The sequence below is a fragment of the Dama dama genome, chromosome 13 (genome assembly GCF_033118175.1).
Source record: "Dama dama isolate Ldn47 chromosome 13, ASM3311817v1, whole genome shotgun sequence".
Taxonomy (NCBI): domain Eukaryota; kingdom Metazoa; phylum Chordata; class Mammalia; order Artiodactyla; family Cervidae; genus Dama; species Dama dama.
The window spans coordinates 55,349,282-55,361,757 of NC_083693.1; the positions used below are offsets into that span (position 1 = coordinate 55,349,282).

The 12,476-nt window shown below is 33.0% G+C and overlaps 1 protein-coding gene across 1 annotated transcript in view; it reads left to right on the top strand.

Moving 5' to 3' along the window:
• The window catches only part of MIPOL1 (mirror-image polydactyly 1), a 259,816-nt gene that overhangs the window by 44,227 nt on the left and 203,113 nt on the right, over positions 1-12,476 (top strand). Inside the window, exons 4-6 of the mRNA XM_061159190.1 lie at positions 4,034-4,265; positions 6,064-6,199; positions 7,332-7,437. Of these exons, the coding sequence (XP_061015173.1) occupies positions 4,034-4,265; positions 6,064-6,199; positions 7,332-7,437 (474 nt within the window). The remainder of the gene's footprint in view (positions 1-4,033; positions 4,266-6,063; positions 6,200-7,331; positions 7,438-12,476) is intronic.

The following is a 12,476-nucleotide window of genomic DNA, read 5'->3' on the forward strand; positions in this document are numbered from 1 at the left end:
TGACTGTTATCTACCATCAGTCAGCTTTCTCATCAGGCTCTGTCTTCTTTAGCATGTTTATGCAGCCAGTGAAGTCTCTTGCATTTGTCTTTCATCTCTGGTCTCCATTGCTTGCCATTTTTCTGAATGACTTCAGTGTCTTGAAAAGTAGCATTCCCTATACCGATACCTTCATTTCTTCCTTTCCAAGTACTTCATCATCAGTCTATTTAATCAACACATTTCCAGATCTACCACATCTTGTCTTTACAATGTTACTCATTTTACAAGTTTTTACTCCTCAACTATAGCATCTTGTCCCTTCAAAACACCAAATGACTTTGTTTTACCTAAAGCTATTCCTTCTCTTTTGTACTCATTCTTCCTGTTCTCTCTTACAGTCTGTCAGCTTTTTCTTTACTGAACTCAAACCCTTTGACAGTTCGTTACTTTGCATATTTCTATTTGTTGTGTTTTGGAATAAATGCTTTTGTGAAATCATCCAGTCTTCCAGCTGAGCATCAGGATGTCTCGTATGCTTTGTTTGTGGTCTTTGTAGCCCTAGCATGCTCCTTAGTACATTGTCTTCAAATTATTAGATCAGTTTGTCTTCTTCACTGTACTGTAGAGTCTTTGAGGGGAGAATCTGTTTCTTACCCATCTTTGTTTTCCCAGTACTTACCACAGGATATATCACACTGTGGCATTTCCATGGATAATTATTAAGTGAAAGTGAAGTTGCTCAGTCCTGTCTGACTCTTTGCGACCCCATGGACTGTAGTCTACCAGGCTCCTCCATCCGTGGATTTTCCAGGCAAGAAAACTGGAGTGGGTTGCCATTTCCTTCTCCAGGAGATCTTCCCAACCCAGGGATTGAACCCAGGTCTCCCACATTGTAGGCAGATGCTTTACCATCTGAGCCACCGGGGAAGTCATTAAATTAATGAATAAATAAATAAATTGTGGGGTCAAACTTTCTATACAGATGATCAAATTCTGATATCAGGAAACACAATATGGCAGAGTAGAGGACTGTTGAGAGCATTCAGAGATTTAAGGAAGATTTGCTAAAATAGTTGGTCCAAAAAAAAAAAAAGTAAAAGGCAGACAGGAAGGAAAATTTTATAAGTCAGCTTGTTTACTTTAAAGTAAAATTAAATTCTCAGTATAAGAATATGGGTAGTTTCAGATCAGTCTCCAAATATCTAATGAACAGTTTCAGTTAGGAATCTAAAACCTTTTACTACAGAACAAGATTAGAAACATCCAGAAATAGAGCCAAATCACATAGTATGAATTCTTCAAGAGTATCAAACATTTAGAATTAAGATCCAGAAGTGCATTAGAACTTTATGAGTTTATTTTGATAATACTTCAAGAGTTAATGATTACTCGGATCCAGGAGGGATCAGTAAAGAACCCTCTTACTGGCAAGGTTCCATGTCTGCTCTCAGTTTGAAGAAGATAACACATTCACAGGTGAAAAGACCATGATTTACCAAGAGTTCAGGGATCACAAAATTTGGCGTTAGGTAGGCTGAAGTGGGGGCTTCCCAGGTGGCACAGTGGTAAAGAATCCACCTGCCAATGCAGGAGACGTGGGTTCAATTCCTGGAGTAGGAAATGGCAACCTGCTCCAGTATTCTTGCCTGGAAGAGTCTAAGGACAGGGGATGCTGGTGGGCTATCGTCAGTGGGGTTGCAAAGAGTGAGTGCTTGTGAGTGCCTCTGTACTCGGTGCATGACTGAGCGCACGAGAGAGAAGCTGAAGTAAGAAAGAGAGCTGTAAATGTGGTAATGAAAAGCAATATAGATACCAGGGATGAGGTAAAGTCAGCACTCAGAAATAAAAAAGCTCAATGAAGAGAGATGTTGCATTACATCCAGAAATACAGAGGTGAAAACATGGGACAAGTTGCAGATAACGGTATGTTTGTTCTCAAAAACAGGTCAAAGAGTCAAGACTTAAGACTCTGAAGCAGTTGATAGGTGTTGCCATGGGGCACGTGGGAACCTTGCGTGCTGCAACCCATGGGGTCGCCAGGAGGTGGACGCGACTGAGCGACTGAACAGCAGCAGTAACAAGGGGAACTGGGGGCTTTTCCCAACTAGCTGTGTTCCTTGGCTTATCCTTTTACCTGTTGAAGAATCTTTCTACTTCATAAACGGAAGAATAGCATAGGGCCTAATATTAATAGTTATTTTCTGATATGCTCCTGGAGACAGTTTTTGTTGTTTTGATATTGTTTTCTATAGCTGTAATTTTCTTTAAATTACTTTAAAAGTCATAGGCTAGTGCTAAAAAGCATGGTCGGTTAATGATATTATCGTGGTGTCCATTTATAAAATTTTATAATACCTCATTCAGATTTGGGGGTACTAATACCAGCCTATTATAGAAATGTAGCATGATGAACATCTATAGCAAGTCAGGTGTTTTTAAATGTCAAGAACCAACAAATAACCTTCAGATACATAAAATTGTTGAAGTTTAAAACAGAATATAATGAAATTCCATAGATATGTAATTATGATAGCATATTTTCCCAGTTGATGCCCTCAGTGAATTTAAGAGTAATTTAAGACCAAAAATGAATGTTTTCTGGTTTAGCATTCAGCCACCAGTAAGATAATGTCCAGGACTTGGAGTGTATGACTGGCTACATCTAATTTCAGCATATATATATATATATACACACACACACACACACACACACATATATATATATAAAAGCAAAGAATTTCTTCTGAAAGAATGAGTGCTTTGTGAGGGGTACCTTATTTATGTTTCCCTACCCTTCTGCCTCAAAAGGATTTTAAGTGTGACAAGTTAAAGAAGGCATCATAAACAAGCAGGTGCAATTCACCTGCTTTTTAAAACTGAATAATTGTTTCTATTGGAAATAATAAAGTACTAGTTTCAATCAGTATTTGTGGTCGTTGATCTGATTTATTGGTTAAGAGAGTTTGTTTTGCTTGCTTGCGTGTGTGTAGTTTTCTCCCCGGAATTTCACTATAAATCAGATGTACACTGTTCCTTTGAATAGCTGTTTAATAGTTACAGCTTGAGGTAACTAATTTTTATGAGATAGCCAAGCTTTTCAAAATATTCTCTAATGTATTATACATATCTGATAAAAGATAAGTTAAAAATAATTCTCCTTATATTATTTCCCTTTTAATATGATGATGCTGATTACAAAAATAATAGCTAACATTTATTGATGTGCCAGACTGTAGGCCAAGTACTTTGTCTTCATTAATTCAGTTAATCCTTGCAGCAACTCAAGTAAGCAGTATTATGTTTCCACTTCACAAAGTCTGAGGCATGGATGGGTAAAGTAACTTGCCCAAAGCTATGTGGTCGGTAAAGACGGGATTCTAACTCAGTCTGATATCCGAATCCCGTGTACATTATCACTTCACTGTAATCAGTTAACTTACCATATCCTGTTTTTCAAATTCTAGAACAAAAAGTAATGTAGAAAATAATAACCTAAATCAGTGGTTCCCAGCCTTGATTTTATACTAGAATCCTGTGATCACACCCAGGGATCTTGATTTAATTAGTATAAGGTGAAACTGAGTTTTAGGATTTTTAGAAACTCCTCAGTTGATGTAGACTTCCCTGCTGGCTAAGCGGGTAAAGAATTTACCTGCAAAGCAGGAGACACAGGTTTGATCCCCGGGTCAGGAAGATCCACTGGAGAAGGGAATGGCAACCCACTCCAGTATTTCTTGCCTGGGAATTCCCATGGACAGAGGCTACAGTCCATAGGGTTGCAAAGAGTTGGACACGACTGAGTAGCTAACCACACACACAGCTGATGTGCATTTAAGGTTGTAAACCACCATCCTACTCTGCTGTCTGACTGGAAATGGAAGCATTAATAGCAAAATCACACCATATGTGTTTGTCTGATTACAATAGGAGTAAGGTTAGTAAGTGCATGTTTAAAGCTACGAAACCATTTTTTACAGAAAAATACTCTTCTGATCGATTTAATATGTAATGATGTTTTAAATATCATGTTTTTATTTTGTTTTAAATGCAGACATAACCCATAGTTACCTTGAACAAGAGACTACAGGCACAAATAAAAATACCCAGCCAGATGAGCAACTGCCTGTGAATTCTAAGGGAAGCATGCATCAGAAATCCAATGAATTAGTTAATGAAGCTACATATGAGAGCACAGAACTGCCAGAGCAGAGATCAAGGAATTTTCAAGTCATCAGCCCTCATCCAGGTGATGAGACAGCTTACTGCACTGCAGGAAAATCCAAGTGAGTGCTAGCAGCCTTGGATTTAGAAAGTGAGAGTTGGGAGAACTTTTCCTTCCTCTCTTCTTCCCTCTGTCCCTCCCTTTCTTTTTGGTGTGGCCTAAATTTGATGTATGGTTAACTTATTAGAATTTGGGGAGTTTTCTGCTATTTTCATTACATTAATATCATGTGTCTAAATCACTGAGTGAAAAAGCACAGGATGAGCCTGAATGAAGGTCATGATGATTTTTTTTTAATTGTTTTTGTTTGTTTGGTCCTGAGGTTTTATATTTTGTTGAGTATTGTTTTAAGTGACTTTTCATTAAGAACCTGGAAATAACTATTACATTGATGAAAATGGTACATTTTTCATCAGAACCATTACCTGGCAGCTCCACGAAAAGACAAGCCCAGAGATATGTTTTGCTTTTGGTCAGCACTGTTCTTCATTTAAATGAGTTTGACCCTTTAGAAGGGTCATCTACTCTCCCATTTACATTCCTTGATATTTTACATTTTGTAGTTTCTACCCAGTCACTTTACCTACCTATTTTATGAAGAGATTTGAATTTGTGACACCTGTGACTTTTGCCTATAAGAGTAAAATACTTTGATAATTAGTCATGTACTATGAAAATATTGCTACGTTTAAAGATTCTCAATGACTAACTTATAATTATATTGAAATATAAATATTGTGTTTTCAGTCCAGACAAAATAATAATTATGGAATACTTTTTAACAGAGTTTTATGTGGGAATACCTGTTTGTATTTACTTAAAAATTATGAAATAGATATGTTAATGAATATTGATATAATGAAGTAGATATGTTAATACGATCCACCCTCTTGGCAGTCAGTTATATTCTTATGAAAGTGCAGATTGGAGTATATTTTTGGGGAGTAGGGATGAATGAAGAGGTGATAAATTTTATAACCACATGGGAAAGGTAAATAGTAGAGATTGGGCTAAACTCATCTACTTTTCCCTTCCCGTCCTTTATAGTACTTGCTAACAAGTTAACTATTATTCTCAAATAGCATACACATTGTCAAAAATTTATTTTGCTTACCCCTAAGTGTTACAGGAATAGGTTTTCATTTTTATTTTATTTTATTTTTTTTTATTATTTTTATTTTTATTTTTTTTTCCAGTGGGTTTTGTCATACATTGATATGAATCAGCCATGGATTTACATGTATTCCTTTAATATGCTGTGATTTTAATAATGAAAATATGATATTCTGTCATTTATAATGAAAAATTATTTGTTATTCCCAGTTTCAGAAAGGTAAGACTGTATCTAGAGTCCTAACCAAAAGTACAAATTGAATTAATGTTCATAACCCTTTAAAAACTGAATTCTTTAATTTTACTGAACCATGCATCTCTATGGTCGTGGTGGTTTAGTCGCTAAGTTTTGTCCAACTCTTGTGACTCCACAGACTAGTCCTCCAGGCTCCTCTTGTCCGTGGGATTTCCCAGGCAAGAATACTACAGTGGGTTGGCATTTCCTTTTCCCCGGGATCTTCCTGACCCAGGAATCAAACCTGGGTCTCCTGTATGAATCTTTATAGTTATTACCAAATGTTTTTCACAGATTTAACTCTTCCTTGTGAAATTGGTATATTAGTACCTCTGTGAATTTGTGATGTTTATTCTTTTTCATCCATAGTATTTTCTTAAGAGAAATTTTAAATTAAGTAATTTTACATATTTATTGTTAAACTTGTTTCCCCTGTTTGAAGTATAAAATGTATAGATCCTGTATGGTAGAAATTATGTGTATGTTGTTTTAATAGTTTTCTTCATTACAGCTTTATGGACCACAGAAATAGTGATTTGCATTGCGAATGTACGATTCCTTGTCAGGTTACTTCAGACTTAAGTAAAGAGGAGACAATAGCATTGCTTCTAAAAGAATTGGACAGTCTCAAAGCAAGCAATAAAAAGGTACAGTATAGAAAGTCTGATAATTGTAGAGTATACTTTTAGTTATTGACCTTCTAAGTTTGCTTTGTCACTCATCATAATTCAGTTTTATTGTGTACTTTAATCCTGTAACAGTAGCCTTATGCTGTTGTCATACCATGCCATTCAGGGTGTGATTGAGTTGAGACATGGGCTATGAAAAGCAGTTTCTCTTGTTTCCTACCTTGGTGGCTTGCAGTATCACTCGCTTTTTCATAATCTGTAGTACTTTGCATAGGTGCCTATAAAATTCAAGTTTTACTTCATTGGATTCATGTTACTTTCTTAACTTTTTTTCTTTGTAGTATCTGTGCCCTGTATTTCATTTCCGTACTGTATGTAAACTTTAAAGTAGCAAGGCTTGGAAATACTGTCATTTACCTTGTGTTATCTTATATTGCTGTATTTTGTCCAATCGAATTTGTCATGTCACTTCTGACTCTTTTTCTACATTCCTTTGAGCTTTAAGTAATGTTATTAAATAATGTTCATTTTCTATGCTTCCTACTTTTCTGATTCTAATATTCTATTTGTTTGACCTAATCAAACTGAAACATGATGTTAGGAGTGTTGATCATGTCTGATGGAAAACAGCACAAACGACAAAAGCCGAGGGAGAAATTAAAAATAAAACATTTGGAAGGACTCCATGTGAAAGCATGAGATATTTTCTGTACTTTCATCTAGCAGTTATTTATTGCATACCGACCATGAGTCAGGTGCCAGTGCCAATTTAAATGGAAGTTGATGGCATAGCATTCTCAAAGGGAGATTTGTATCAAATATTAAGATTATTATCTTAATTAATTTTGTTTCAAAATATTAGAATTACTAAGAGAAGCTGTAATTTGTGCTACCCTTTATTTTATTACAATGGTCCCTTCCAAGCCTTTTGCTTTAAGACAAAAGAATTTATCAGATTACTTTTTGTTGCAGTATATTTAATAATAATAATGTTCCCTTAAAGATTGTTTTTTCCCAAGAGTTACGTATTCATAAAGTTAATATGATATTCTGTAAGAGTTTAGAGAAAGTAAAAATTAACTCTGGGATTAATTATATTTGTGCAAAAGATATATTTGTAAGAATCCATGTTTTTTTCAATGTTTTTTAGCTTCAGGAAAAACTGAGTAAAGAAGATAAAGAACACAGAAAACTGAAGCTTAAACTGGAACTCCAAGAAAAAGCAACAGAAGCTCAAATTGCTGAAAAGACAGCAGGTATTGCATATGAGTATGAACATATGGCATTAAAAATCATACACAAGGGTGTTATCTGATGTGGCTTGGTGAATACTAGCATGCTAGCTTATTTGCCAAAGGAGGGAAAGCTCTGGCTTTTTTTTTGGCTGCTTAGAAAATAGGTGGCTTTAACATCCTGGTACTGGTATTAGTGAGAGCTTTACCTGTATTCATACTGATTTGGGCATTAAATGCATTGTTAACACCATGTCAATCCAATCACAAAAAGGTTGTTTGTTTTGTTGGAAGGGCCTGAACAAACAAGGGGAAATAATGATTACCAGTGCCTCTACCTTTCATCCCAGCAGTTCACATACCACTTATTGTTTTAGCTTGTTGAGAGGAAATACTTCTTTGTATGAAGATAGTCATATATTCATTGCCAGTGGAAACCTACATTTGATTCAAAAATCTGTTTTGTGAAGTTAATTTTCATATGATGACATGGATGATGATGAAGATAATGTTTTCCCTGAAAAGATTAAAGTAAAAGATTGCCTGAGTTTAAGATTATAAATGACTGCCTAAAATATGTTTTGGAGTCCATGTTCATTCACAAGTCTTTGTAAAGAGAAAAATTTTTAAATGTATCTGTGATGTGTTACAGATATGGTCAATTATCTCTGATGGACTCTTTCTCTTGCTTTCTTTCCTTCCCTAAATCACTTTATAAATCACTTAACCTGGTTGCCTTATATAAAAGAATTCTGGTATTTTAGGTCAGAGATACAATTAACAGGTATAATATGTCTTCAAGACATTACTGTGCAAAGTAGAACATCACTAAGAAAATATAACAAAGATGATCAGAAATAAATATTCCAGCCAAATACCAGATGTTTGTTTTTTGATTAATGTTAAACTACTATGAATTTTTTGTTTCTTTTTTAGTGGGAAAATATGAAAGTAATGTATTTTAAGGAAATTTAACAGTATGTTAAAATGGATAGTTCAAATATAAATTTAGAACACTTAAGTTTCTTGGCTTTTTATAATCAAATATGTGTACTAATTGCTGGAATGGTATTATAAGAAGTACATCTGTTTTTAGTGTTTGCGTTGTAATTTAACTTTGTATATGTCTTTCAGATATAATTTATTAAGGTTTAGACCTTTGTGATTTATTGAAAATCATGAATTAATATGTCTGCATAGCTCATTTGTCTCTTGGAGGGGAAAACTGATTAAGCATTAATATTTACTCTTTAAACTTTTGTATAGTATAGCTAATCATATGCTTTAAATATTTATTTATTGATATATACTTATGGGTTCCCTATGACTAAACAGTGTGAATCATGCCTTCAGAAGATGGAGAGAATTTGATTGCTTTATGATTCTTGTTAATCAAATTTTCTCATTAATGACAAAATAATGTTGAATGTTTGAAAGATGTTTAGTGTATTTCTATAACGTCCTAAGTTGATGAAAATAAAAGTGCTACATAGTTTCTCTGGAGCTAAGTAATACTGTTTTAAATCAAAATAGTCCATATTAACGGAAATACATGCTAAAACATCTGGACATTGAAAATTGCAAATAGGATACAAAAATGTACATCTATACATTTTTCAAATACAATGATAATTAAAATATGTGATATTCTAAGGAAATAGCCATTTTCTTTGAGTATATGATTTGAAATATTTATATAAATAAGAATATTTGTATCAGTTATAATAGCAATAAATTTATGGTATGAGACATTTATGATATGAGACATGCAGTAATTTAAAACCATTTATGAGGAATATTTAATGATATGAGAAAAACTTTATGACTCAAAGTTACGTGAAAATTAGGGGGAAGCTGTATTCTTGATATAATTTTGTTAAAAACTATATATACATATATGTAACATAAAGTTAAAGTCAAGTTTTGGTTTTGTGAATGGATGTGTAAATGCTTCAGTTACCAGTTTTCTGCCTTTTCAGGATTTTTGCAGTGAGTGTGGATTAGATTTAGTATTAGAAAAAGTAAATGTTACTTTTAAAAGATGTAATTTTTGTTGTTGTTGTTACTTGCTCTCTAATCTTAAAATCATTCCTAGGTTAGGTTTGACACATAAAGATTATATAAACCAAAATTATATGAAATCTATGTGATGGCTTTGATCAAATGTTGCCATTTTACCTGTGCAAAATTTTTCTTGTCTTTCTGATTTTTCCCTTATTTATTTTTATATCTCTGTTATGTAACATATATGTATTAGTCCATCTTATCTCCCCCCCCCCCAGTTGATTGTATAATTCATGAGAATAACAATCTTGTATAATCAAAACCATATAAAAATAAACGTTCCCAGTACTCTGTGAGAGAGATTGAAGTGGTGGGAAGACTATATAAGCTTTGGAATCAGATGGACTAAGGTTCAAATCACAGCTTTGACCCTTAATACCAACCATGTGCCTTTGGGCAAGTTACTTATTAGCCTCTCCCATGTCAGATGTAAATATTAACTAATTTACCAGATTATTTTAAGGATTAGAGATAATGTATAGAAGCACCTAGGGTATAACTGGTACTCAGTAAATTGTAGCTAATATTAATACTTGCTTGCTTTTATCTTTATGAAATTCTTAAACCTTTGATAAGTCAGAAGTCATGATGATATTTTTATTCTGTTTAGCTTTCAATTAGAATTAATAGTTTACTGTTAATAGATTTTAAGAGGGAAATAAAGAGAAAAGTGAAAGAAGAAGGTTTGGAAACCAGGATTGGATGATGAGAAAAATTCCCGAAAAATGTATTATCACTAATACATTTTACTTAAATGTGGATCTGAAATGAAATAGGATGCACAAGATTTGGCTTTTAATCTGATATATACTTACGGTAAACCTTCATGTAGACTGTTACTGTTTCCTTTGCTTCTCTGTTAGTTTTTAATGTGAATAATGTACTATCATTGTAAAGTGATTTCATGAGTTTGAAATGCAATTGTATCATGTATCTTGATAAAATCTCAAATGGTTGACTTTTTACCTTCCCCTTTTTTGACATCAGCAGCAGCAGCATCACCACCATTGATGCTTTTAGTAGGCATTTAATTGGAACTATGCTGACCTCTTTAAAAGTTAAACAAGAAATATTTATTGAAGGGTCTGTATATACTAGACACTGTGCTAGGCACTAAAGACGCATCAGCAAATAAGACAGATTTGGTATTTCAGACATGTCTTTCTGTTTGCAGTCACTTCTTATTCATAATACGTCATTGTAGTAGGTGGTGGTAAATGCTTACTTAGACTTTGGATTCAGACCTTTGTTCTAATCTTTTTACTACTTATCATGTGTAAGTGACAGCCTCACTAAGATTTGGTTAAAACCTACTTGATAGGTTGCTGTGACATTTAAGTGAAATAATGTTTATGAAGTAGTTAACCCATTAGAAAGCACTCAATAAGTGGTAATTATGATGATAAGGAGATGATGTTAGCATCTTGTTTCCTTAAGACTTTTTGATCTAATAGGGGGCATATCATAGTGTAGCTAATATAAATAACTATTTCATAGTTACTTATATATAGCTTTGTTTTTTATATTCCTTGTTAAAAATATATATTTATTTACTTCATCTTATCCACATAGATTTTAGTTTTCCCTGACTTTCCAGAATTAACTTTGTTTGGAAAGTTTGAAAATATGAAAAATTTTAAAATCTCTACCAAAAATAGAATAAAGGAAAATATATGCTACGTAGGTCTTAATGTGTTTTAATTAATTAAATTATACATGTGGATAATATGATGTAAATTATTGTCATCTATGACCTTCAGACTAGGAGATATTTCAGAGATGCACAGCTGAAACATTGTCCTTTAAGTAAGTATCTTTTCTCATCTAAATAAAAGTGATTAAATCACAAACACTTCAAAATTTCATTTATTTAAATTGAATTTGACAGAGATAGTATTGTATTACCTTATTTGCATCCACTTAATTTTTCTTAGGTGAGTGATGTTATGACTTTTAAAAATAATTTGTTAATAATTAAACCTTTCATTTTTCTGAAACAATCTCAGTGGACATTTTTTTAGTGTTTAATGTCTTAATTTTTATTAATCTATTGCATTTATAGTATACAGAGGATGTGTGAATTTTTGTGCAAAGAATATTTATTTAAATAGTTTTTTTAAGTTATTTTTCTATTTAGAATATTTATATTTCTTTAAAAGCTTTATTTTTCTGTTTCTTAAACCCTGTCTTTAGAGTCTCTCCTCTATATGTTATTTTTCTTGCTTGCATGTCATCCATTAAAGATTAGCTGTGGAAGCTTGGAGCATGGAGAGATTATGAATGACAGAACAACTGCTGTAGAATAATAATCAGTTTTTGGTATTTAATGCTGTTTGACTTTTGCAGACACATTTCTTATTAACCTTTGGTACAAAGAGAAATCCAGGTTCCTGATATCTCATGGAGAAAATGAATTTGAGATCCTCTTCCAATTAAACTGAAATAAGGCCAATATTGGGTTTTAGCCAAAAGAACTCCTTAGTTCCTTATATAAATCTATCTATTTCTTAGTTACATTTTGCGTATAATTCGGCGGTTATGTAATTTGCTTAGTTAGCATACCATACTGATTCTGCAAGCATTTAATCCACCTTTTCTCGGTAAACAAATTCTTTTCTGTGCATCCAAATTTAGACTGCTAGTAAAAACAATTAAGTCTTTCTTATTACAGGGAATTTTCATTTATTTTTGGTAGAGACAAAATAAGTTTATTGTCCAAAGCATCAGAACATAGAATCCCTGAAATATGTAACATGTTTTTCTATTCAGATTAATATGTAAATGTTAAAAGTATAGATATATCATCTACTGTTGTAGCAAATATATTAAGATACCCAACTAGTTAGCATGTAAAAATAAAAATTGTTGTAAGGAAATATGTACATTGTTCTCTTGTAAAAAACCTGTTACTGTATACTGTATCTCCGGTGATGCTGATCATATAATGATTAAGAAGAACAAGAGTCATTTAGTTTGGTATATCAGAAGAACAGAAAATA